The sequence below is a fragment of the Chenopodium quinoa genome, unplaced genomic scaffold (genome assembly GCF_001683475.1).
Source record: "Chenopodium quinoa cultivar QQ74 unplaced genomic scaffold, ASM168347v1, whole genome shotgun sequence".
Taxonomy (NCBI): domain Eukaryota; kingdom Viridiplantae; phylum Streptophyta; class Magnoliopsida; order Caryophyllales; family Amaranthaceae; genus Chenopodium; species Chenopodium quinoa.
In genome coordinates this window covers 5,674,310-5,700,107 of record NW_018743175.1, presented here as the reverse complement: position 1 = coordinate 5,700,107, position 25,798 = coordinate 5,674,310, and the positions used below count along the sequence as shown (strand labels likewise).

The following is a 25,798-nucleotide window of genomic DNA, read 5'->3' as shown; positions in this document are numbered from 1 at the left end:
CGTCTAGACCCAATTAAGGATGAAAATATATGTTTCACATACAAGTTTCTTTGTTTTTTAAAAAAGTAAAAGTTGAAACTATGTTATTATTGATTTTTGATAAAATAATAGAGTAGTCACTACTATATACTTACCTCTTTTATTATTCGGGACCAAAATTGGATTTTGAACTATTGATATGACAACTAAATTCGGAGAAAGAAACTTTGTTTTTTCGTTACACTTTAATTCATTGGTTGTATGTTGTTGCACAAGATCAATAAAAAATGCTTAATTATAGACTCATATCCACGCTAGTAGCCTAGTATACATTACTGTTAGTACTGTACTGTAATGGCTGAATTATGCTAATGATGTCAAATCAACGTACAGCTATCTGCAAAGCCCAACGCATTTAATCACTAATCAAAGAAATTTTTTTTCCTCTTTTATTTTATAACACCTAATATCGTTGAAAAATTCCGTAATATGATTCATGTGGTTGGCTTCATGTAAATAATATAGTACTATTCATGCAAATCTTGCTGAAGGAGGCTTAATCAATGAATCAATACGTCTTGACGTCTTCAATGCATTGTTAACCATAAATGACTAACATGACCCACTTACTAAATATAGATAATATTATTCACTGAATCAAGTCATCAATACGTCTTCAAATCGTGACTTTCGATGAGGATCTGGATAATTGATTTAAAAAAGTTATAGGAATTCAAGAATTTATATTACTCCTACTCCAAATTATTGATAGCAAGGCCAATTGATGGCATATTTAGGTCAAAGTTTTATCACTTGAGCATGAACTTTTTTAGTCACTAGAGTAGCTAACGTAATTGCGCTTGCGAGTCATAATTAGTCATATCTTGAGAGTTCTTTCTGTTATTGATAGCATTAATAAGGATAAAATGTAAACATACATTTTTAGGGATATGAATGTCTGTACATTATTCTTAAGAGTCAAAAAGAAAACAATTAACATTATTGAGGATAAATAAGTAAATAGATATTTTAGAGGGTCTAATTGTCCAAACACTATTCATAAGAGTCATTTCAAACTTTTTAAAAGGTAGGGATATATGGTTATATCAATTAATCTAATACATACATACATACATATAAATAAAGATGACATTTTTCAAGAGTTTTTAGAGCACCACATAAAAAAGTATTATTCCGACCAATGAAAAAAGAGATTTAAATTTCATTTTAGAATAAAAAAATTCAATCGCCACATCAACATAATTAACAAATGAGATTTGAGAATTAATTTCAAGTGCTAGCTTAGGTAAAAAACTACGAACAGTGGTTTAGAATTAAAATTATTTAAAAAAAATATATATTTTCACATTAAACTCTTTATCATAATATCTGACGAATGAGATAATATAACTAAAATTTATTTATTTTTAATAAATGTCATTTTCTAATAACTAATATCAACGAATAAATTCGCATTATAATCACATAAAATTAATAAAAAACTATCCTATTCTAATTAGCAATAGTAATTTTATCAAAATATAATATGGTCTAACTAAGAATAATATCTTTTCATGAAATTTATGAATAAAAAAAACTGTGTATCACACGGGCTTTTATCTAGTGTATATATTCAACCAAGCTTGCTTATTGGTGGAGTTGGTGCAAAACCCACTTGTGATTTTGAAGTCACAAATTTAAGTCTCACCAACTACATTTGCTTGGAAGTACGTAAGAGCTCTCTGCTCTCAAACATTAACTTGCTTATTTGGGTTTACTTAGTCTATAAAAGTCTAAGAAATGCTGATTCAATAAAGTCATTCATCCTATCAACCAACCAAAAAAAAAAAAAAAAAAAAAAATGGGGGAAAAAAGAAATATTGAAAAAAATTTCAATGTGAATCAACTCGTTTTTAATGATTCAAGGTTTTTTCTTGGAACGGTACATTTGTGACAGTCACAGAGTAATAAAGACGTCATTACTATATTAAATTAATTTTTGCAAAATGTCACCAAATCTCCCATCACTTCACCAATCTCTTCTCTTCTTTGGAGTCTCCGAAAAATTGATTTTCCTGTCAATAGTTCACCAACAGTATTTCCTCCTCATATTTATTTCTTCTAATAAAACCTCCTAATTTCTCTGTCAATGGGCATAAATTACTCCCAAATTATCATCTTTCACATTTTTCCCAGCTAAAGATCTCTCCTTTTCAATCTCTATTTCTCACTCCTCTTTTAAGAACAACAAATGGCGGCTTCTTATGCTTTTCTTTCACCTTCTGTACCTTCTTCAACTCTCAACAACAGAATTTCTCCATCTTTAAGCTTAAATGGATCTGGGTTTTGTTCCTATTTGGGTATCAGCAAAAGGGTTTTTTGTTCTTCCATTGAAGGTGCTGAGAAACATGCTGCTGCTGGTGTTTCTTCCACTGAATCAAGGGCTTCTAGGTATTCTTCATCTTTCATTGGTTTTTATATTTCTTTATTGATCATTATATTATGTGTGATCAATTTGATTTGCTAATTCATGCAATGTTCATATTAATTATACAATGTGATGGGGTTTTCTAATTAAACATTTAATCTTAAGATCCGAATTTAGTACTGTACGAGACATGCACTGGAATCTGCTTCTAAATTTGAGGAGATAGTGAATTATGTGACATTTGATCGATCTTATGAAGTACATAGGAATGATATGATGATTGTTATGTTCTTCAAAAAAGAAAATAAAAAAAATGATGATTGTTATGTGTGTTTGATGGATGATCAATGAGTATACGGCTCTGAATGGGTAGCTAAAAGATAATGTAAACAATAATTGTTTTGAATGTAAAATTGTCAATTGGATAGTGGTTCTGCACCAAAAAAAATTATTGACCTTGAGCGATTAATATAACCTGAATGAGGTTATGGGTTGTGATTCCTAATGCCTATCGGTTCTGGCCTTTAGGATGAAATTTCACTTGGGCTTTCTAGGATGTGTAGTGGAAATCATATCAAGCTCAATTTGTAAGGAACCAATGTTGAATTTTCACTTGGTCAAGACTAGTGTTGAGCCCCTTGCTTATGTCTTCTTATTTAGAAGACAAAGTTATTGTGTGGGACGTTCTTTTCTTTCAGCTATAGTACAAGATTAACAATGTGATATGTTTAAAACACTTATAGCTTGTTTTTATATAGTATTTTTCAGTTGCGGAATGGAATCAATCAACCATTTCCATTACCTAATGTTTGGTATGAGAGGTGTGGTAACAAACTCTATGTTATAAAGCTAACCGTTACCACCCTATTGCTACCTTTCCCAACTATGTGGTGACAAAAATGTCTCTCTCTTCAATCCCCAATTTACTACTCCATACAAGGGATTCATTTCTGTATGTATACCAAACAACAAATAAAAATAACTGTTAACATAACCCTTTCTCCTTTTTTGGTTCCAACTTATTTCTTATCCAAATTTCATTCCAAACTTGCACTTATATTCCTAAATATTGATCCCACTTTTCCACCCTATTAAAAACCTAAGGTTGTCATTTGGATAAATTGGTTTCCTTGCAATTCTTGCTATTAATGTGTGTTTGAGGTATCTATATATATTCAGTTGATTTATTGAAAATAGTTGATGAAGTGGCTAGCGGCGCTAGCCACTATCAGCTTTAGGTAGCATTAGGGTTATGCATTGAGAGTATAGGCACATTGCTTTTGAGATTGACATTAAGGGCCTTCTACTGGAGTCAATAAAATGACCTGTCTGTTCCTTTGGCTTCATCATCCCTCTTACGAAGCTTTGAAACATCTGACTATATTTACCATTGGATATTAAATTTGCATAATTGACTAAGGTTTGGGTTGTTGGGTGTGGGATATGTCAATAGAATAGTGTTTGTGTAGTGGGATTGCAATTTGCTGTTAATACTTCCAACTGCTTCAACATTCCATGAACTTATGTGAGTTGTAATTAGAATATTGTAGTTTTGGTAAGATCATTCTGGGGCAACATAATTTAGTCATTAGATAGTTGAGTATGAAACCAAATATGGGGTTAATGCCAAGTTGGAGCAATGGAGGCAAAGGTTGGAATCTAGTGGGTTTAAGCTAAGTCGGAGTAAGACTGAATATTTGGTATGCCGCTTTGGTACTCAGAGGGGGACAAACAATGATGTGGTCAGTTTGGATGGAAGGACTTAACCATGAGTGAATGTTTTAAATATCTTGGGTCGATTATCCAGAAAAATGATGACATTGATCAAGACGTGGTCCACAGGATTAAGTCGGGGTGGCTTAAATGGAGAGCGGCTACGGGAGTATTATGTGACCAAAGCATTCCCTTACAGTTGAAGGGAAAATTCTAAGGGACTGTCATACGACCAGTGTTGCTCTATGGTACAGAATGTTGCGTTTCTAAGAAGGAGCACATTAAAAAGATGAAGGTTATGAAAATGCGCATGTTAAGATGGATGTGTGGGAACATTCCAAGAGATAGAACCCGAGGTTATTCGCAAGAAAGTAGGTGTGACAGACTACAGGCATTGCAGACAAAATGAGGGAAAATCGCCTGTGTTGGTTTGGGCATGTAAGACGGAGATCCGAGGGTGCACCGGTACGGAGAGGGGAAGAGTGGGACCGTGGAGGGGTTAAATGAGGGAGAGGGAGACCGAAAATGACTTGGTTGGAAGGAGTTAGGAAGGATATGAAGTATATGGATTTGCATGAGGATGAGACATTGGATCGTAAGGGATGGAGGAGGAAGATTTTTGTCGATGACTACATGGAATAATCAAATTTGGTTCATGTAGCCAACCCCATTTAATGGGATTAAGATTTTGATTGATTGATTGATAGTTGAGTATGAAGCTGGTCTTTGCTTTCTTTAATGTCCTATGAGCTTTAGGACGGGTCACACTTCTTCTGGGTTTCTATGTGGTAGTCTGTAAGTCAGTGCTCATCGTCTCATCCTAACTTAAGATTTCTTTTCCTTAATTTTTATTCCTTGGGGGTTGTTTAAGTTAAACTTGTTAAGTGTTTGCCTTCTGTTGTCCCCCATGTAAGTATCGCTATAAGCTTTGCCTATCTAGATGTCATGATGGTTCTTCTACACATTTTTTCCTTCCAGTATGTGGATCTTTGGCTTCCCAATATTTCCATTTCATTACCCTTTTTCTTTTGAAAAAAAATCTACACTGGTTATCTCACGAGCTCTTATTGAATTTGCTGATTTTGATGGTTCTTAATGCAGGCTGATAAATAGGGGTTGTAAGCTTGTGGGTTGTGGTTCTGCTGTACCCAAGCTGCAGATCTCTAATGATGACCTTTCTAAAATTGTCGAAACTTCGGATGAATGGATATCTACTCGAACTGGAATTCGTAATCGACATGTCCTTTCAGGTCAGTGTCTATTCACTTGTACATTATAAGGAACTTTGGAAAGGGTTGTGTTACTGTCTATTGTTGATTCCTGTATATTCGAAAACTCATAGTGACCTTCATAAGTCTGCTATCTGTTGCTGTCATGGCTTTGTCTTTTGGGTCAGACTTGCTATTATGTATGTCTAACTAAACAGTGCTAGGTCAGCAAAACCCTTGATCTGATTGTAAACTGAATTTCAGTAGGTTTATTTACTTCTTTCAAAGTTGTACATGTTATAAATCAAACCAAACCAACTGAGAGAGATATGGATTCTGGTTGTCTGTCTACGAGTTATTCTTTGAATTAGTTTATGTCCCAGTCCGATTTTTAGGTTTTGTTGCTCTATTACAGGTGAGGATAGTTTGGTGGGCTTGGCCACCGAAGCAGCAAGGAATGCTCTTCAGATGGCCAATGTTGAGCCTGATGATATTGATCTTGTCTTGATGTGCACCTCTACACCCGAGGACCTCTTTGGCAGTGCTCCTCAGGTAACTTTTTCTTGATGTCAACTACTCTTTAATTTATGTATTTCAGCTTTTAGGATTCCTTACCCACCCCCATCCCCCACGAAGAAACCATCTACATCGACTACAATACATATGTGTGTGTTCTGCAAATGTAAAAAATTTCAAACAGAGCATGATAATTTCTATATATGTCTCATGCTGCAAGTTGACTTTGTAAAATGTTTAACCAATGGGTTTTATGCGATCCAGGTGCTTCAGCTGTTAGTTTTGTAAATTTCTAGAAACAGCTTCTTAGAGTCACAGCTGGTCATGAACTTGGGTGTCATAGTGTCAGTGTGTGCATGTCTTTCTTTCTTCTTCTTCTTCTTTTTTTTTTTTTTTTTTTTTTTTTTTTTTTTTTTTTTTGTTTGTTTGTTTTTTGGTTCGAAAACATTTTGGATAAAAATTAGTTATTGTGCCCAGGAGCAGATTTTCTATGTATTAGTGTATTGAAACTTTTTTCTTTTGCCGAAAAGGCATGAGAAAGCTGAGTTTAGATATAGAAAGCTTAGGATATAAACCAATATTACTTTACTTACATTCAACTTAAATGAGGTCACCCCCATCAATCAAATATAATTTTGCCTAATGTTTGCTGCTTGTGTAAATTCCTAACATTCAACTTAGTGGAACTGTTGAATTCCTTTGTGGCTCGATTTCACATAATATATGAATATGGAAAGCTAAGGATATAAACAGATGTTTACCAACAATTCAACTTAGATTAGATCAATCGAATATAATTGTGCCTTATGCTTGTTTATTGTATAATTTTTCAATTGAAACTGCTGAATTCCTTTGTGGCCCAATGCTCATGATGACATGAACATATCTTAATGATTTTTGTAGATTCAATACTACTAAGCAGTCAAGGTTAAAAAATGGAAAGTAATAAGGTGAATGCTTGTAATAGGTAATGGTTGATGATGATAATAGTATTGGTATAACCGTATAAGCAGAAATTTTAATTCCTGAATGTAGATGCATATCTTGCACTTATAATTTTATATTGCCTTGTGAACCATTCAATTAATGTATCCTTAATCAGATACAGAGAGCATTGGGATGCACCCGAAGTCCTTTGTCTTATGATATTACTGCAGCTTGCAGTGGATTTCTGATGGGTTTGGTATCAGCTGCCTGTCACGTAAGGGGTATTGACTTTGTTATCTTTGCTCTCATAAAGTTTTTGTATTCAATCTCTAGAATAAAAAATTTAATTGTTTACTTTATAAATTGCAGGTGGTGGATTTCAGAATGTGTTAGTTATAGGTGCTGATGCTCTTTCTCGTTTTGTTGACTGGACTGATAGAGGGACCTGCATACTTTTTGGTGATGCTGCTGGTGCTGTAGTAGTGCAGGTGAGCTGCCAATATTCTTTTGGATCTTATTTGTTTGTTTTTATATGAATTAATTTTTTGTTTTGCGACTCCTAAGGCTCTCTCCTTAAGTATTTTCCTTTTGAAATTGTGAGGGTGCCTGTAGTATTGTTTACCTATACACTCTTTAAAAACAAAGATTCTAGGAAAAGGTGCAAGGGTTGATGAGAATTACCCTTTTTTACTGTAATATCAAATGATAACTACTAATTTCCTCGCCTGCTATCAGTTGGAATTTTTATTTTATTCAAGCAAACATGTGCACCTGTTTTTCTTATTTATAAAGAAAAATGGGCTTTAAATAACATTCTTCTATTGTTGAGTAAATTCAAGGCAATTTCTAAACATTAGATGAATATTTTGAGTTTTGTCGATAACATCTATATTGTGCTTTGTCATCTTTGTGCACCTAATCATGAAATACATACGTATAGAGATGCTGTAGCAAATTTGTAACATGTAAATTAGCCATGTTTCCCTTGAATTACGTTATCATATACCAGCTATCTGAACATTCTCTTTGAGGTACATCTCTTGTATATTCTCTTTGTGATCAAATTTTGTCTGAAAGAGGAGAGAATACAAGCATATAAGATAGGGATATTGATGACTCTCTGTAGACTTGACTCTTGAGTGGCATTTATTTCTTACACCTCAAGGAGTTCTGTACATACTCAAATTTATCTGGTATTTTTATTGGACCAGCTAGGCCTGTAACAGTGAAGAAGACGGCATGTTTGCTTTTGATCTGCACAGTGACGGCGATGGTGCAAGGTATGCATTTGAGTTTCAATGTTCCATCGGACTAGATGTCTTTAAGCTATGTACACTTGGACATCTCCAGATCCTGCCAGCAGGATCATTACTGAGTTATACTTGGACTAGATGTGAAATTGCTGCAAGTCATTTTCTCAGGCATTTTTTGTACATGCAGGCATTTAAATTTATCCCTGGGACATGATAAAATCGATGCAGCAATAGGTAGCAACGGTGCTGTGACAGGTTTTCCCCCAAGGCGCCAATCTTATTCATGTATCAATATGAATGGAAAAGAGGTCTTTCGCTTTGCTGTTAAATGTGTGCCCCAGTCAATTGAGGCTGCACTTCAGAAGGCTGGTCTAAATGGTTCCAATATTGATTGGTTACTATTGCATCAGGTATTGTGCACAGTTTATATCCGTGAATGTATTTTCTGAAATAACCTATCATGTATTTTAACGTATGAAATTGGAAGAATATTCAATTCTCTTTTACCAGTCTTAATTTGCAAGTAAAACTATGGTGCTTTATTTGCCCATACATTGAAGCCCTAAAATTGGAAGTGCAGGCAAACCAGAGGATCATTGATGCTGTTGCAACACGTTTGAAGGTTCCTCCAGAGCAAGTTTTGTCTAATTTGGCAAATTATGGTAACACCAGTGCTGCATCAATCCCCTTGGCATTGGATGAAGCCGTTCGCAGTGGAAAAGTTCAGCCGGGACATATCATTGCTGCATCCGGATTTGGTGCTGGTCTTACTTGGGGTTCGTCCATTATTAGATGGGGTTAGAGAACAAAGACTTTGCGAAATCATCTTAATGCTAAAGATGAAGGGGTTTGGGGGAAGACCAGAGAAATGTTGTTCGTCACTTTGAGTTCATACTTGAAGAATTAGTTCCCTCTGGTTGTTATAGATGACTGAGGAGCTGCAGCTTCTATGAATTCAAAAAGCTCCATCAAAGAGGCCCCCTTCATGTGTTCATCACCTGAAAAAGCTCGATTTATTTCTTATTTCTACATTAGATGTATTTATTTTCACTTAGAAAAATAAAAGTTCCTGAGCTGTTATTCACATTTTTCTTTTTTCACTCAGTCAGCGTTTAGCAGAGCTAGGATTTTTTGTCAGTAGAGTGATTTAAACAATAGCTTCTCTAGGCTTGTTTTCCGTATTTGTTAAACTTGTATGTTGAACGATTGTTAAGTACTTCATCTTCATTAAACAAGCCATTGCCATTACTGATTTTCCTAAGTTGCAGAGTACATTAAAAATGTTTCTTTGAAAAGGATAAATAGGTCTGAGTTTGAATATATTTTAGGGGAAACTAAAATTTTCAATATTTCTTTCCTGTTGTACTAACAAAATTCCTATAAAAATAAAAGAGGAATTTTTTGAATATAAAACATAAAACGCATAAAAAATGTTGGTTATGCTAAAGCAATGTTATTTGTAAAATCTAAAATTCACACGAGTATTGCAATACAACGCTAAAATTACAGCAAAAGAAAGTGTGAGATTACTCTACCATTTATTAGCAAAAAGAATGCATAAATATCTACACGCAGTATACAAAGGTGACTAATAGTTCCTCATATACTAATATACTGTGTTTATATACCCTTTAAAAGAATGCAAAAACAAATATAAATACACAATTGGTGCCTGAAATTAGGGGGAAAAGGAAAAGAAGGGGGGGGGGGGTGCAAACTGTTGCAGCAGCCAGCAGCTTAAACATCCTTCAGTCTATCCTTGATTCTCTGCAAGGTGCCTTCAATTGCAATATCAAAGGCATCCTTCTTAGCCCTTAGCCCCAAAGAACTCCCATGCTTCCTATACATAACCTTAGGAATCAACTCCATCACCTTCTCCCTCATTCTCCTCACTTCTGCTCGAGGGATCCCCATCAGCACATCAACCACCTTCAATCCTTTAAATACCACATCCTCCTTCGGTATTGTCACCGAGAACTCCTCATACTCAGCAGGCGGAAGATGCCATTGGAATTGATTCTTGGCCGATTGATCTTCGAAGAAAACAGGTATGCACCCTGCAAGTATCCCATCGAAAGTTGATCTCCTTGACGGAGTCTCCCCTGGAGGTTGCAAGCAGAAGCTAGCCTGCAGCATTGGCTTCATGTACCTAATCAGAGGATTTAAGCATCACTATTAATGAGCATATCTTCGATAAGCACTCAAAATTGCAGGACAGCTGAAGGAGGTTGTGCCCCTCTTAAACAAATAGGCTTTTATGGGTTTCATAGGAGGTGCAAGTCAGCAAGTGCATCTAACATACCTAAAATGGTGAAATGCCAGTCTCAACTCTCAACCACTCGGAAAAAAGGAAACTATGCTTGTGCACCTAGGGAAATAATGAGGTATTTTCAACAATCAATTTTATAGTGAGCTCAAATTTTCAAGATATACTTGTGTGAGTTGTATCCTCTCCAAGTATTGTACTCTTTAACATGGTAACAACGTCTACAATGTAGCATCATCTTATTTAATGCAAAGATATGTGTATGGTACAGAGTACAGAAGCTCGAGTTTGGGAAGCTCAATCGACTTATGAGTTATGACAGCTCAAATGCAAGCTCCAACTAAGCCTACAATTTTTCAGGTTCAGATATACCAATCCTCACTTTTTAATGCAGGAATCACAACTCAGTTATTCTCCTTCATTTGTATATAAGTATTTAGCATCGAGTTATTTGAGCAAAGCTTAGACCGGGATTAGCTCTCACTACTGTCCCGAGCCAAGCACGAATAATTCGCCTAATTGCCAGCACCAAAATGCTAGGGCTTATTATCACCCCATGGTACTTCAGCACAAAGAATTACATGACAGCTTGTTCACACATAATGTATTTCTTAGTGTATCTAACACAGATTACTAGATAGATTGTTTCCATTCTCATTCCAAGGTTAATATTATCACAAAAACATAAACCTAGTACCTAAACTAGGAAACTAACAATCTTAAATCACACAATTAAGCTTAAATTTATGAGAAAATGATGAGAATAAATACCTAATAGGATCATGCTCGCAAATTCCATTAGAACAATCAACAATCTCACACAACTTCTGGAACCTTCTACCATCAAACACCGACGAATTCTGAACCGCCCCACATTCCTCCCGAATACTCCTCCTCACATTCGGGTTCCCCGTCGGCGACTTCCCACCACCGCCGGCGAAAAACATGAGCGTACTCCGGCGAGATTTCCGAACCCGCAAAATCCAAGAATCCAAAAACCCTAAACTCGAAGGATGAAACGACGTCGGATGAGGAATCGCTTGTTCCTGCCATGGCCAAGCTCTAGACTCCAAGGTCAAAACCGTCAAATTAAAAAACTCCGGCAACATCAAAAACGACGTCCCCCATAACCTCTCAATTTCTTCACCATTTTCATCACCGGATTTTTCCGGCAAAGGCTGGGAGAAATCCCATGAAGTGCGAGCCATAATAAGGAAATGATCATGACCGTTGTTTCGACCCCAGATATCTGGATCGTTGGATTGAAGATAGGAGAACAAATCAAGGCCGTGAAGATGACTGACATTGTAATCAGGACCGTACAAAAAATGCAGAGAATCAAGAGAAGAGTAGTAAGGGAGAAAAATGGCGTCGGATTGAAGAGGATTAGGAGAGAGACAAGGGTATTCGAGAAGACGACGATGGAAGAAGAGTTCGAGGAGATGAGTGTCGGTTCGATACCATGAATGAGAGCGGTTATGGGTTTTGGGGCCGAGGCCGTGATTGGCTAAATGAGGGCAGAAATCGGGGTATAATGGGAAGAAAGATGAGCAGTTAGTGAGAAGGTCAAGGTTGAATCTTGTTGGGAGTTTTCTGATGTGGATCCGACGGCCTGTGCAGTCGGAATCGGAGGATGCGGTGGTTTTGAGCAGAGAGAATGTGAGGAAGATGAGGATGACGGTGGTTGTTGCGGCGGATGCCATGGCTGTTGTTGTTATTAATCTGGGGAGTGGAATGGTGTTTTAGAGTGAAGGGTTGTACTGTACTATCTACGTTTTGTTTTTTTGCTTTTTGTATTGAGAACAAAAAATAGCGTTAATTTAGATTGGGTTGGATTTGTAATTTTGACTAGATTATGGTTTGGGAGGAACTATAGATTATAATAGACTCCTTTGTTTTTTAAGGGATGAATTCATGAATTTGCTTTAATTTGATTTGATGGTAAATGATGCTAAGATTACGTTGATATAACTTTTTAAAATGATAATTGTAAGTGATTTTATGCCTGTAAAAAAAAAAAATGTCATTTTGTGATGGTTTTTCCCCAAATTTATGATTAAGCCTATTATTGAATTACAAATCACGAGTATTAATTTAAAAATAATTATTGTGTTGCATTTATATAGGTTTCAGTAAGCTTATTTAATGATTAAGTGAAAGTGAGGGATAACTCAAGTGGTTAAAGGTTGAGAGCTCCTCTCCCAGTTTCAGATGATTCTGGGATCGATTCTCATCACCCGCCCTTACGGCTCCTTAAACACCCAAAAAAAAAAAAAAAATTATTTAGTGGTCATACAATTTGGGCATAACACAAATCAAATGTGTGTTTGTTTAACCTAGCAAATTAACTAACTTGTCAAATCAATGAAAATTTGAACTTACCTTTGTGAACAAATAATTTATAATTGATTTTATAGAAATTAACAAATAAGACCCTAACTTTATATCTAAAACACGCTAATTTTAATTTTTAAAACCCCTAATCTTCCAAATATTAGAAAGAGGATAGAGGTGGTCACGACTATTCATGAGTCGTGACAATAATTTATGATTTGTACTCTGTAGCATTAGTAGTGTGGCTCAAGATTGCATACCAATTTGACTAAACAATAGATGATTATTAGCCGACGATAAAAGTCATAACGAGAATAATGATGAGAGGTCAGAATGTGTGGCTAGAAAGCGAAAATACATAGTCATCGTCTGTTAGCCCTCCGTCAAAAGAATAAAAAAAAATAAAAAAATCCAAGGGATTAATTAGGCTGATTTATACATTGTTTGATTTAATCTAGTTTTTGAATAAGGCACGAAACAATTCCCTCCAATAAGCTAAGCCTACTTTACCTATTAAAAGCGCCCTAATCAACGGTCAATTAATATCTCTCCTTCCCTCCAACCTCTGCAACTAATCATACTCCAATCATACGCCCTGTTTTTGTCTCTTTCTCTTCGAAGAAAATCAAGAAAACTCCATTAACAACCATGATGAAAGCTTTAATCAATCGATTAAAGAGCTGTCGCCCTTTCAAAGAATTCTACGCAGATTGGATTAACACCCTAAAATCCAGCCTTCTTCCTCTTCTCTCTCGTTCTCTCTCCTCCCCTTCTCCAGACCCTCTTCTTCTTGCTACCCAGGTCGAACTGCTTCACTCCCATTTCAATTCTTACTTCGCTGCCCTCGATCTCGCTTCAAACGACGATGTTTCTCAGCTCCTCTTCCCAGATTGGCGAAACCCCCTCGAAAAACCCTTTCTTTGGTTTGGCGATTTTCACCCCTATATCTTCATTAATCTCCTTCGTTCTTTTCTTGAAGAAGATGATGATGATAGTGATGAGACTGATAATGGTTTTCTGGTTAAGCCTTGGAATGTCTGGAAAAATGTTGATGTTTCTTTGGGGCATTTTGTCGAACAGGTGGAGTGCGGTTTGAGATTGATGGTTCCTTCTGTCGTGGCGCGTTCTAGAGATACTCAGGCTGATTTGGTTGAGAAATTGGGTGTTGGGTGGAGAAAAAATGGTGAGAATTTTGAGGTTGATGAGGTGGTCGGAGAATTGGTTGACAAGATGACTTGTGTTTTCTTGGATGCTAATAGGTTAAGAAGAAGTGTTCTTGCTGATATTATGGGGACTTTGAATGTTTATCAAGCTGCTTCTTTTCTTGAAGGTCTTGCCAAATTCTATGCTGGGTTTTGGGATCCTACGTTACTTGCCAACTTTAAGAATCCTGTGGATTGATTGGTTCAAGGTTTATTTTCATGGAATTCTGGTTTCTTATGTCACAAATTTCTTAATTTTTGATGAATTGGATGATATGGAAGGGACTGCCTTGGAAATTTTACTTCTTTTGGTGAGTTGTTCTCATCATTTTAGTCTTTATTATCTTGATTTTATTTGCTTACATTAATGTGAAAGTTATGCTGAGTTATTTTTTAAAACTTTTCTTTTGATTGCAGGGAATTATCAGGCTGATAATCGTTGGTTAATTATGTAGAGGAAGACTGTTTTTTTCTTATAATGTTCTGCTTGTGAATTCTCATCTGGAAAGAAAACATTCCACGACTATGCGTCGTAAGTTCTGTTGTAAAAACTTTGCTCTTCATAGCAATTATGATCCATAAATCAATTTCAAATTTTCCATAAACTAGTTCTTGTTGCTTGCAATGTTCTTTTTTCATCTTTAATTGCTTTTATTTTGGCTATCTCTAGGGAAACAGGCTCTTGTCACCAAGGGAATATTTGTCTCAAATGGATTGAATACTTAATAGGTCCCTAATGAACATAGATGTTACTGAATTACCTATGTAAGAAAATAAGTTCTCTATAAAGCTATGCAAGTTTTCTGTTCCTCCCTGTGTGATTGCTACTCTTCTAAGATTGAAAGGGATGTATAACTCTAAGGTAGAGATATTGCAATGTTGGATAGCTATGCCACACAATGAGTATTTTATTGCTTATTTCGGAGGAACCAAAAACACATATTTGGAGGTAGAGTTCCGTTGACATGGTAATGGAAATAAGATTTCCTAGCAAAATTGCATACAAATCCATTACCATTCCCACTATATAGGACCACTTACCGTTAGGCTGCTGCGTAAGGTTGAAGGGTGGGAGGAGGGGGATTCAAGTTCACATCTTATTATATTCATATTTTTTTTTTCTTTTCATTTGCCTCATTGGATATTTACCCTTGTGAGTAAGATGATATTGTGTGGAACTTCATCCATGGGATCACAATCAACAAATAGATGACTAGATGGGAAATTCTTCTAAGATTGTCTTGGGGCTAAGAGGGTGGGATGGATGCTCAGGTAGAGACAGGCGGTCTAGAGATGTTCTGATTCTCGTCATGTAATTGGCTGAAGCAGCCTGGTTCATTTCCGTTTACAAGGGTATGTTCACACTTGCTGTAGCAGCTGTGCGGAGCAGTGGCTGATAATAAGCTTAAGGGGAAAAGAAAAGGTTCTTGTAAACTGCTACCAACTAACATTACTTTTTGAAGTTCATAAATTGAAATAAGGGTCATTATGAACAGCAAAGCTTCTGCGACTATTTTTAAGGACGATGTAGTATTATTGCATGACTCCATATGAATTATAGGCTGATTTTTAGAGAGATTTTGAAATCAAAAACCATGAAATTTTATATAGTTGCTCATTTTATGATTCTCATAGATTCATAGAATTTGGCATTCATTGGACTGAGATTCATGTTTCTTCTCTTCCTGAATTCAGAGAGTAATTTATGTACTCCTTAGTGCTCTCTGGGATTTGTGGGTTCACTTTATGCTGAAATAAAGCATAGACTAATTGTTATCATTTATGTACATGCATGAGCAGCAAATTGTTCCTCTTGAAGTATTAAGAAATGAACCACTGTACAGAAATTTGGTTTTGTGACAGTTAATTTTGACAGCCCTTTGCCAGTTTCCGGTGTTATTGTGCTTCTCTTCTGGTAAATGTTAAGAGTTTTGTAAGCATTCTACGTATGATAAAAAAAAAAATAAAAAAAAAATAAAAAAGGTAAAAAAAAAAAAAACAAGGTAAGACTTTTTAGCAAAGACTTGACTGCAAGAACTTGATGAGATTATGATTTTTATGAATGATCTGTGCAAAACAAATCTTCAGTTCTTTTAGGGGTGCAGTGGGTATTTCAATTCAAATAATTTCAGGCTTCAAATTTTAGTTTCTGTTATGTTAAATCCAACAGATCTCAACAACATTTTTGAGTCTTTTGAGGCTCATAGTTGACACTTATAATCATCAAATCAGCTCAAATCAATGAGGCAATTATGCGGACTAAATTCTATAGAAGAAAGAGATTTCGTTTTTTATGTCGTGTTTATTGCTTCTCTCAAGTGTTTTTTTGGGACTTTATCTGCTCTTTGAGCTGATGATACGAGCTTCTCATATCTCCTACCTGTTACATTCTGATGTCTTTTCAACTATGTATCTCAGAATTTGTTCCTTATGGGCCTCTGTTTTTTAACACCTTGTCCAAAGTCCAAATCGTATCCTTTCTAGTGTGACTGCATATCCACCAACTTATCAGCATCTGCGTGCTACATGTAACCTTCAAACATGGTGTCATTGTGTATCATTGGTCTATAAATGAAGTCCTACTTTTGATCAGTGAAGAAGCATATTTATGGTGTTTTAGCTCTCGCCTTTTGAAATGATATGCTATCTTTTACTATAGAGAGGTTTGATGTAAATGACTGATCCCAGAAAATTTTCATTTATGGCTTTTCCCGCTCTCTATCTTTCTTTTGCTTCATGGCCGGTTACTTTGTCATTCTGTGCCCTGAGCCTTTTTAATGTGCTGCATGATTGGACTAGAGACCTATTTATAATGCTATGTTTATATTCCAAAAGATAGTTTGTCCTAGTTGATTATATATGCTTAATTAGGTCATGGTAAATGCTTGAAAATGCTAATTGTATTTCAAGATCTTTGCCTAATTTGGTCATGCTGGAATCATGTGTGGTTTAGATTGCTTGAACATGACTATCAATCCAGTCTCTGAGCTTCTGATGATGGGATCTAAAGCTAATTTTATGAAGTAGCAACTACGACTGTAGCTGAGGCAGGACTTGCAACATTGATATGAAATACTGAAAATTGTGTGAGTTCACTATAATTAGATGGTGTCCTCAGTATGTTCAATCAATTGCTGAGTGAAGATATTGATGAATTGATGAAAATCCCAAGGAAGAAGGAGTTTTCATTAAGGATAAACCAAAGTCAGCGTCAATTATTTTTGTGCAAACTATAAAAAAGATTGAAGAAATGATTTCTGTACAATAATCTTTTGTTTCCATGATTTAGCAGTTCTTTTTCAATTTTAATTTTTCTTTTTTTTTCCCCAAAACTCTTGTCATATGTTGCTATATTCAGTGAAGTGAAATATTTTTGGTAAATTTCAGCTTTGAATTGATTCTCATTATTTGCTGTGCTGTTATTCAATGCCTTAAAGTTTTGTCTGCTTTGAAGTAGTCGGTCTGTTCATTGTATTTCCAAGCAATGCTCTGCCAAAGCTAACATCTCTGCCTGGGCTAAGTGGCGCAAAATACATATGAACCTCAGTACCTCACCCTGCCCTAGGTGTGACCGTTTGAGCCTTATTGAGGCACTGGGTATGATAAGGATATCTGTGCAGTAATTTTATGCTGTAATGTCTAAAATATGAATTTTGGATGACATAAGCCCTAAGATCATTAAGAGAACATATGGCATCTTATTATCCTGTATTATATGTTATCTTAGTTAGGATTCATAAGTCATAACATAATCGCAGACATAATTAGCTGTTTTGAAGATGAAGCAGTAAATTAGACTGATCTTATTATAATATAATCGGATGTTCATAAGCTTTAGTAACAGGACGTTGCAATTTTCTTTTTTCAATCTAATTTACTACGTAGTATATGATTATGTTGAGTCAAGTGAGTGAAGGAGTTGCACCATACTTTTACCTGAGGCTTGAGCTGGCAAGCTGCATTTGAACTCGAATCAGTTCTACTTGAAGGTTGTATCAGTACAAGATCTTTTTTAAGACAGTATAATTTTCAACATTATATGAATTGTTTACCATAAAGCAACATGTGCATGAGTTCTTCAAAATGTATAGGTGTATTCTTTGTGCAGATCATATCATTGAAATGCATGGCTGAAACCTAGAGCTACCCATTCGTGTGTACTTTCTTCTTAATCATGTTTCATTAGTCATTTAAAAACTTGTTTTTCCTCTAAGATGTGTCAGATTAGACCTTCCCCAGGTGTTTGAGAGGCATTGTCCCCCACCTCCTCCGGTGTTTCCTTACAATGTAGGGGCACAGTATATGCTTTTTGCCGATCTGTATCTGGGTTATGGTTGAATCTCACTGTTAATAAATTAGGGTAATTAATCACGTGAGCACATAAAGATAAGCTAATAATGCCATCTGAACAATGTAGTTGCTTGTTCCTGATATTGTTGTACTTGTACGAGATTAAGAAAGTACAAGTGGAGCAATTTGTAGTTAATAGATAACATTATCTGAAATCTACAAGTTGTACTGTTCATATTCCTTAATCTGCAAGTTGTACTGTTCATATTCCCTGATATTTCGTGGTTTCTGAACAGGGTCCTCTTTTCATAGGTGGCTTGTATAGAAATAAGGAACACTCACTTACAGCTACACATCGGGTTATGTTTATGCATATTGGCTCTCATATTTTTGTGTTTATAACTGTTATTATAATATTTCTGGAATAAGAGGTCAATTCCAAACCTAGTTGCTTTTTTGTATTTCAGTCAAAGCAATTTTGTCTCCTTGGATTTTTCATTGCATATCAACGTTGTCATTACCAAACATGGAAATTTGTACTTGTTGTCTTACCTTAATCAAATTACACTTTCTTCGAGAAAATTATGACTGCATGCCGCATCTCATGCATGCATTGATTTTATGTCTGTAATTGTTCGATCCAGTCTAAATAGATTCTCTTTTTCTGTGGAATTTCATTGTTTATTGTAAAGATAATCACTGTATGACTGTACTTAACTTGTACCTGATTTAAAATTCTAAATAGAGAAACTTTCAAGTACAACCCATCTGTAATATAGAATGGACTTTACCTCCCAAGAAAAGGTTGAAAGACTAAAATTTATAATGTGTACTGCATGAAATTTATACGGCGTATGTTTACATGTTTCTCATACACTTTGCACAAGTGGCAATAGAAAGCCACCATTGAACAATCATGTCTGCTACTTATATGAGTTATGTCCATTGTTTATATACTTCATTAATGTATTTACTACTTCCTCCGTCCCATATTATGATTCCTGTTTTCCTAATTTGGAGAACCAAAATATTGTTCTTATTTCTATTTTTGGGTAGTAATTAAAGACTATTATATCCTCATTTTTTTAACTTTACTTCCTAAATTACCCTTGAATTTTACACATGACTTGTACTTTTTTCTACTTTCTCTCTCTAATTTTTGTTTATAATTGTACTTTTCATCTTTTTTTATGTACTTCATTAACTTTACCCTATCTAACTTTTGTCAATAATTGTACTTTTCACCTTTTTTTTATTTACTTCATCCACTTCCTCCTCTCATTTTTTAAATACCGTGAAAAATACAAACATGAACTATAATATGGGACGGAGGGAGTATTTACTCGTGAGTGCCCTCGCACATGATTTGAGCTTTGATTTAGGGTTATATGAACAGCATTATCTTAAGATAGTGCTGCCAGTTACTGCTTATTGGATGTATAATCTGTGAGGGATTGTCTCTATTGAACATCTTTCACCCCTTCGTCACTCATTTGGCTAAACTCATTTCCTAAATTTCTGTAATTCTGATGAAACCATGGGAACTGTATCTCATTCGTTTAAAAATGAACTACTTGTAGTGCTATAATTTTTAGGATAAGATTTCCCAATATCAGTACTAATTCCGCTTATCATTGTCATTTGTCAATAATCATCTCATCTCAGATGGGCCGTTAGCTCTTCTATGTGGCTTGTAGATTCAGATCATTGAACATACTACAGCAACCTGAAGCCTCATATCTGAGGTGCTCAACTTTTATCCTAATAATGCTGATATTAGGTTTACTCTGTTCAGTTGAGTATTTTATGTGCAACTTGTGAATTAAGGGTTGTTTGTGTCTCTTGCAATGTTTTCCCTTGGATCTATAGTGCCTCTTAATTGAATGATATGCCCATAGCGTAGTTAGTAATTGGTACAGTCTTTATCCCCAGCTATTATATAATATCTTCTGCTTCTTGAGACTGCCTGCTTAATTGCACCGAGTTTCATGCTGTTTGTTTCAGATTAAGGTTTAGTTTAAACGCTAGGTATTTAGATCTGCATTACAGAAGCCCCATGATTTGCAGAGCTTTCCACATTGTCTATGAGAATCCTTAGACTTGCCTTTAACATCGATACAATAATGTGCAAGTACAGCTCATAGAACATGTGTTTTCTTAAGCTATTTTGAAGTAATCTCATCATTAAGAGTGATAATAGAAACACTGTGAGACGATGCCTTCTCGATGTGATAATTTTCAAGTGGAGCTTTTCTATGTTATCCAGTTCCTGCTGTCTCCTCATTAACCTGAAGAGAAGCTCCTATGTGACACATGTTATCTTCTTTAATTTTTCTGTTTGAGTGTGACCTTTGAAACAACAAATGGGTGCCCTAAATAGGGTCAAAACACACCCTGAATGATGTGAATCGAGTCCCCTTCCTTATAACTATTTTTATTGCTTTATTTAGGTACTCTCTTGGTTTTGCCTTACTCTTAAAGTAGGGGTTTTACAAGTGAGTTTTTAATAATGTTTTTATTATTTTCTTAGTAGTAGTTATGGGGCCTTGGGCTTCCAAAGTTGTGTTAATTAATTAGTGGGCTCTCTTGGTTCATTAATTAATTATTAGGGCTTTTTATTTAGTTTGCTTGCAGGGCAAGTAGGATAGATTTATTTTTCCTATATATACTAGTTGTATGTCAATTATTTTAACAAGATGTTTTATGAATTATAATTTGAGATTATTGAGCTTTTGCTTGAAGAGAACTTTGTTAAGGTTCAAACTAGTTGTTAACTAGGGTTTTGGGATCGTTACTCCTAAAATCAAACTTAGAAGTCGTTGCCTTCTAAGACTATCTTTCAAATTTCCACCCTTAAAATCACTCAAATCCTTCCATCAAATATAAACCGTCAAAATACACATCAAATTGGTATCAGAGCCAGGTTTTGTAAGTTCTCCCGACTTACACGATTGATAAGAAGAAAAAAAAAATCCTTATTCGTACTCAAGCGGATGAATTGCAGAATTCGTTGGTATCTGTGCAAAAGGTACTCGTAACTTCTACATAGTAGTTTACTTGTTGGTATGTGCTCTTAATTTGCTTGGTGAGTTAGTGGAATTGCTGCCAAATTACAAAGTATTGGTTTAGTTAGAAGAATAAGTTGTGCCGTCATTATTGTTGTGTTGCAGTTATCGTAGTCGGTGGTATTAATTGAATTTTAAAGCATACTAATTTAAGGTGATTGTATTTTGGTAATTAGTTGCTTTGTTTGCTTTATCAAAATATTTTTATTGCCTTTAGTACGACTTGCTGCAAGATTATTATTTTTGGAGATAATTGGCCACGAATAGGACTGTGATTATTTTGACATCATGAGTACTTTAACAAAGGAAGATCTGGATACTATGCTTGTTGATATGATGAGAAATTTTAATGCGAGTCTTGAACGAATGAATGAGAAAATTGAGAAGAGTACACAAGAAATTGCTCAAACCAATCAAAGGGTTGAAACTTTGTCTACTCAAGTGATTGGGGAAGGAAGAATAATCAACAACGAACAACCTAGGGGAATCATGAGAAATTTTCCAATTGACAATGATCGAGATTTGAAGTTGTTGGAACTTCCGGAATTTACAGGTGATGGGGATGCCGAAGACTTTTTAGATTGGGTTCGTCAGATGGAAAAGGTCTTTGATTATAAAGGTTTTGATGAGCAAAAAGCCTACAAGGTTGCAAACCTAAAACTGACGAGATATGCTTCTCTATGGTTTGAGAATTTACGTGCCAAGAGATTGAGAGAAGATGAGCCACGAATTAATACTTGGAACGAGTTGAAGAGACAATTAAGGAAACGGTTCCTACCACGGGAATTTATCCAAGATCAATTCTTGAAGTTGAATCATCTTGAACAAAAGAATCTTAGTGTCGCTGAATACACTAAAGAGTTTGAGAAATTGTGCATGCTTTGTGATTTGCAGGAAAAAGAGGAGATGAAGATTGGACGATACATAAAAGGGTTAACACCTTCGATTTCTCACAAGGTGGAAACATCAAATTATGTGTTCTTTGATGATGTCTTAAGGTTGGCAGAGAGATTTGAGAAACAGGAGAAAGAAAAGAAAATTTCTTATTTCAAGGAGAGGAAGTCATTCTTTAATGGTGAGGGTTCGAATATCAACTCTAACAATTCAAACAATGAAGGGAAGATGATTGTTGTTACTCCCGAACAAGCTGCATTGGCGAAAAAAGTTTGTTTCAAGTGTCAAGGCATGGGACACATTGCTAGAGATTGTGGTAACAAAGTGACGGTATCCAAGAAGGAACATAGAATGTTGTTGGCTTATCTTGACCAAGAAGAGAAAGAGAAGGAGAGTACATGTTTGCTCAATACAGAGGAAGAGTTTGATTTTGAAGAGTTTGAGGGTCAAGAAAAGATTACTCCTGAACCTGAACATCACCATATCGGTATCTTAAGGAGAGTTTTGCATGCTAATTTTGTTCCTCCTACTACACATGAGCAAAGGGAAAATTTGTTCCATACTATATGCAAAGTGGGTGATAGGAGTTGCTCGTTGATTATAGATACGGGATCGTGCACCAATGTTGCATCTACTAAGTTGGTTGACACTATGAATCTTTCTACTAGGGACCATCCTACTCCTTACAAGCTTAATTGGTTACATGATGGAGATGGACTACAGGTTAAAAGGCAAGCTTTGGTGAACTTTTCCATGGGTTCATATTCTGATAGTGTATGGTGTGATATTTTACCTATGACTGCTTGTTCTATACTCTTGGGTCGTCCTTGGCAATATGATCGAGGGGTGTTATTTAATGGTGTTACAAATGTTTATTCAGTGAAGGTTGGGGATAAGAGAGTCCAATTACATCCTTTACCCCCTAAGGCGCCACCTATTCAAGCTCCTGCTAGAGAGTTGTTGATTATGCCTAAACTTAACAAAAAGGAAAGAAGGGCTAATATGTTGTCATTGAGAAACCAACACCCTTTTGAGATTGGTGAGTATGTTTTCTTATCTTTAAATGCTCAAAAAATCTTTAATAATTCTAGAGGTAAGAATGAACCATTAGAGGAAGGACCTTTCAAGATTGTGCATAGGGAGAATTATGATACTTTTCAAGTACTTCTTGGAGCGGGAATTTGCGCTACTATGAGGGCTAGTGACTTGGTACCTTGTCTTCCGAACGAAACTTGAGGGCAAGTTTTTTTTTAAGAGGGAGGGAATGATGTGAATCGAGTCCCCTTCCTTATAACTATTTTTATTGCTTTATTTAGGTACTCTCTTGGTTTTGCCTTACTCTTAAAGTAGGGGTTTTACAAGTGAGTTTTTAATAATGTTTTTATTATTTTCTTAGTAGTAGTTATGGGGCCTTGGGCTTCCAAAGTTGTGTTAATTAATTAGTGGGCTCTCTTGGTTCATTAATTAATTATTAGGGCTTTTTATTTAGTTTGCTTGCAGGGCAAGTAGGATAGATTTATTTTTCCTATATATACTAGTTGTATGTCAATTATTTTAACAAGATGTTTTATGAATTATAATTTGAGATTATTGAGCTTTTGCTTGAAGAGAACTTTGTTAAGGTTCAAACTAGTTGTTAACTAGGGTTTTGGGATCGTTACTCCTAAAATCAAACTTAGAAGTCGTTGCCTTCTAAGACTATCTTTCAAATTTCCACCCTTAAAATCACTCAAATCCTTCCATCAAATATAAACCGTCAAAATACACATCACTGAAAGAGCTAGCTGAGAGATTGATCAGACGACCTTAACTGATTAGATTAGTATTAGTATTAGCTGCCAGAATGTGATGACTCTGGACATATGGTTTAAGTCCGATATCTGTGGTTCCTATGGTAAATGGTTTCATAATTTTGAATTACTGTGGACATAAAACACAATTCTGCTAGCATTATACAGTGCACTCCGAGACTACGAGAGCACTGGTACTTACAAAGACTTAATTAGACTGATGCATGTTGCACCAGCTTTACACGCCGTGCATACTTGAACCTGGCAGAAGTAAGTCAGCAACACCAAGTCCCTAGCTCTGAAGTTACTGGGTATAGATAAAGTATCAGATTATGCCTGAAATTGGATCTAGTAATAGGTGAACTTGACATTACTCTCGAAAGTTTTTCTAAATTGTACTCCCTCCGTTTTAAAATCTGCATTATTTGACTTTTTGCACAAATTACATATTCCATTTTTACCATGAGTTTTATTAACTAATAAAAATAAATGTTATAATTATAACATAGAATATAATTGGATTCAAATATGGTTAAAGTTGTTCATTGGCAAATATGACTAGTCGAAATGGATCAACAAATTAAGATATACTTGTATATTTTTCGAGATCATGTGTTAGTAATTTTTGTTCTCATATATACAGAGATTTGGATATCAGATTCCTGCAGGTTGATAATAAAAACAATAGAATAATGTTACATAGATATGTCAGTTGATCAGCAACATGCATGCTCATAAATTAAAAGTTTGTTTCTAGTATTGGGCTTATTGTGGAAGTTATTGAACTTGTAGACAGTAGACATGATGAAATCTCTTTTGCCTTGTTTGTTACTCGTAATTGCTTAGGTTCTGCGATTTGGTTGTTGTTGTTGTTACTCGTAATCTGGGAGCGTACTACTTAGGCTACCAAGTGTTACTGTGTCAGTATCATTACTGTATGTAGTAACTGATCCAAAGGAGTCCAAAAATTAATGTATTCCCCACTACAAGTTGGCCAACGTGCGTTACCACTCACTCATTAAACCTGCATGGCTGTTGATTCTTCAATCAAGCTCGGATAATCAATGCATCCCTCTCGGCCCAGGCCACGCATTTGTAAAAGTAGCTTTTAGAGTTTTGGCCAAGTTTTCGGCCCTCAACATAATAATATGTGTGGTAAAGGGTTATTAATTTATTTTTTTATTTTTTGTAGTTTGGCCGTGATAAACACTAGTTGTTTGTAAGCTAGTTTTTTTTAACTATCTAATACTTAGTATATATCTAACAACTATTAGTACTTCTTAGTTCATATCATTGAATTGACTTGGAGTTGATTATTGGTGGGAAACCTAAGCTATTATAAATCTATAATTAGGTTTGAATACATCTGCTATTAGTTGAAACTTGGCTTAATTTGATTGACTCATTAAAATTTTATGGATTTGTAATATAATTTAAATGATATACATAAATGTATGAAGTGTATTAGTGTTTACATATACAAACGTACACTAGATTCTCAAAGATTTGTGAAGTAGACTTTTCTTTCTAATAATGGGTGTGACTCAATTTTATATCAAACAATTAGTACAAATTACCTATTATATATTTTTTTTCAATTTCGATATTGTAATCATAAGAAAAAGAAATTAAGTACATAAAAATTAAACTACTTAAAAACACGCATATATGCTGACTATTTTGAGATGTTCCATCTTTTTACTTAAAATGGGAATAAAAAAAAAAAAAAAAAAAAAGCTCAAGTTCTCATGTAATTATTCTCCAAGTTGCAAGGAGTATTTTTTTCATACGGTAGCATTTTATATTGCATGGAAGAACATAATATGAACTTTAGTATATTATTTTTATTGATTGATAATTTATATTAACAGGCAACAATTTTTTTTTTTAATTTTTATTTTTATTTAGATGTTATTTGATAATTATATATAGA

At 35.1% G+C, this 25,798-nt stretch overlaps 3 protein-coding genes across 5 annotated transcripts; 2 read left to right on the top strand and 1 right to left on the bottom strand.

Annotated features, from left to right (window-relative positions):
* Positions 1-1,538: 1,538 nt before the first annotated feature.
* On the top strand, positions 1,539-9,285 carry LOC110732746 (3-oxoacyl-[acyl-carrier-protein] synthase III, chloroplastic). Of its 2 annotated transcripts, none has more exons than XM_021912736.1 (8): positions 1,539-2,430; positions 5,222-5,370; positions 5,744-5,880; positions 6,953-7,052; positions 7,141-7,259; positions 7,987-8,051; positions 8,212-8,434; positions 8,605-9,285. In XM_021912736.1, exons 1-8 carry the CDS (start codon positions 2,231-2,233, stop codon positions 8,824-8,826), a joined length of 1,215 nt encoding a protein of 404 aa, XP_021768428.1. In that variant the 5' UTR covers positions 1,539-2,230; the 3' UTR covers positions 8,827-9,285. The 2 variants fall into 2 exon arrangements, with proteins under 2 accessions (XP_021768428.1, XP_021768427.1); XM_021912735.1 differs by having other exon boundaries at positions 1,541-2,430; positions 6,947-7,052.
* A 258-nt stretch (positions 9,286-9,543) lies between these two features.
* On the bottom strand, positions 9,544-12,549 carry LOC110732745 (probable xyloglucan galactosyltransferase GT19). Its single transcript, XM_021912734.1, has 2 exons — positions 11,062-12,549; positions 9,544-10,173 (listed from the first exon to the last, which is right to left on the bottom strand). The coding sequence occupies exons 1-2, from the start codon at positions 11,991-11,993 to the stop codon at positions 9,762-9,764; spliced, it is 1,344 nt and encodes a 447-aa protein (XP_021768426.1). The 5' UTR covers positions 11,994-12,549; the 3' UTR covers positions 9,544-9,761.
* A 93-nt stretch (positions 12,550-12,642) lies between these two features.
* On the top strand, positions 12,643-17,328 carry LOC110732744 (protein INAPERTURATE POLLEN1-like). 2 transcript variants are annotated; one of them, XM_021912733.1, is made up of 3 exons: positions 12,643-14,137; positions 14,244-14,358; positions 16,780-17,328. In XM_021912733.1, the coding sequence occupies exon 1, from the start codon at positions 13,273-13,275 to the stop codon at positions 14,023-14,025; it is 753 nt and encodes a 250-aa protein (XP_021768425.1). In that variant the 5' UTR covers positions 12,643-13,272; the 3' UTR covers positions 14,026-14,137; positions 14,244-14,358; positions 16,780-17,328. The 2 variants fall into 2 exon arrangements, with proteins under 2 accessions (XP_021768425.1, XP_021768424.1); XM_021912732.1 differs by lacking the exon at positions 16,780-17,328 and having other exon boundaries at positions 14,244-16,770.
* Positions 17,329-25,798: the final 8,470 nt, after the last annotated feature.

Coding starts and splice junctions, on each gene's coding strand:
- LOC110732746 (XM_021912735.1), top strand. CDS start 2,231: ATGGCGGCTTCTTATGCTTTTCTTTCACCTTCTGTACCTTCTTCAACT. Junction 5,881..6,946: donor TCTTTGGCAGTGCTCCTCAG/GTAACTTTTTCT, acceptor ATCCTTAATCAG/ATACAGAGAGCATTGGGATG. Junction 7,260..7,986: donor CTGGTGCTGTAGTAGTGCAG/GTGAGCTGCCAA, acceptor TGGACCAGCTAG/GCCTGTAACAGTGAAGAAGA.
- LOC110732745 (XM_021912734.1), bottom strand. CDS start 11,993: ATGGCATCCGCCGCAACAACCACCGTCATCCTCATCTTCCTCACATTC. Junction 10,174..11,061: donor TGCGAGCATGATCCTATTAG/GTATTTATTCTC, acceptor TCCTCTGATTAG/GTACATGAAGCCAATGCTGC.
- LOC110732744 (XM_021912733.1), top strand. CDS start 13,273: ATGATGAAAGCTTTAATCAATCGATTAAAGAGCTGTCGCCCTTTCAAA.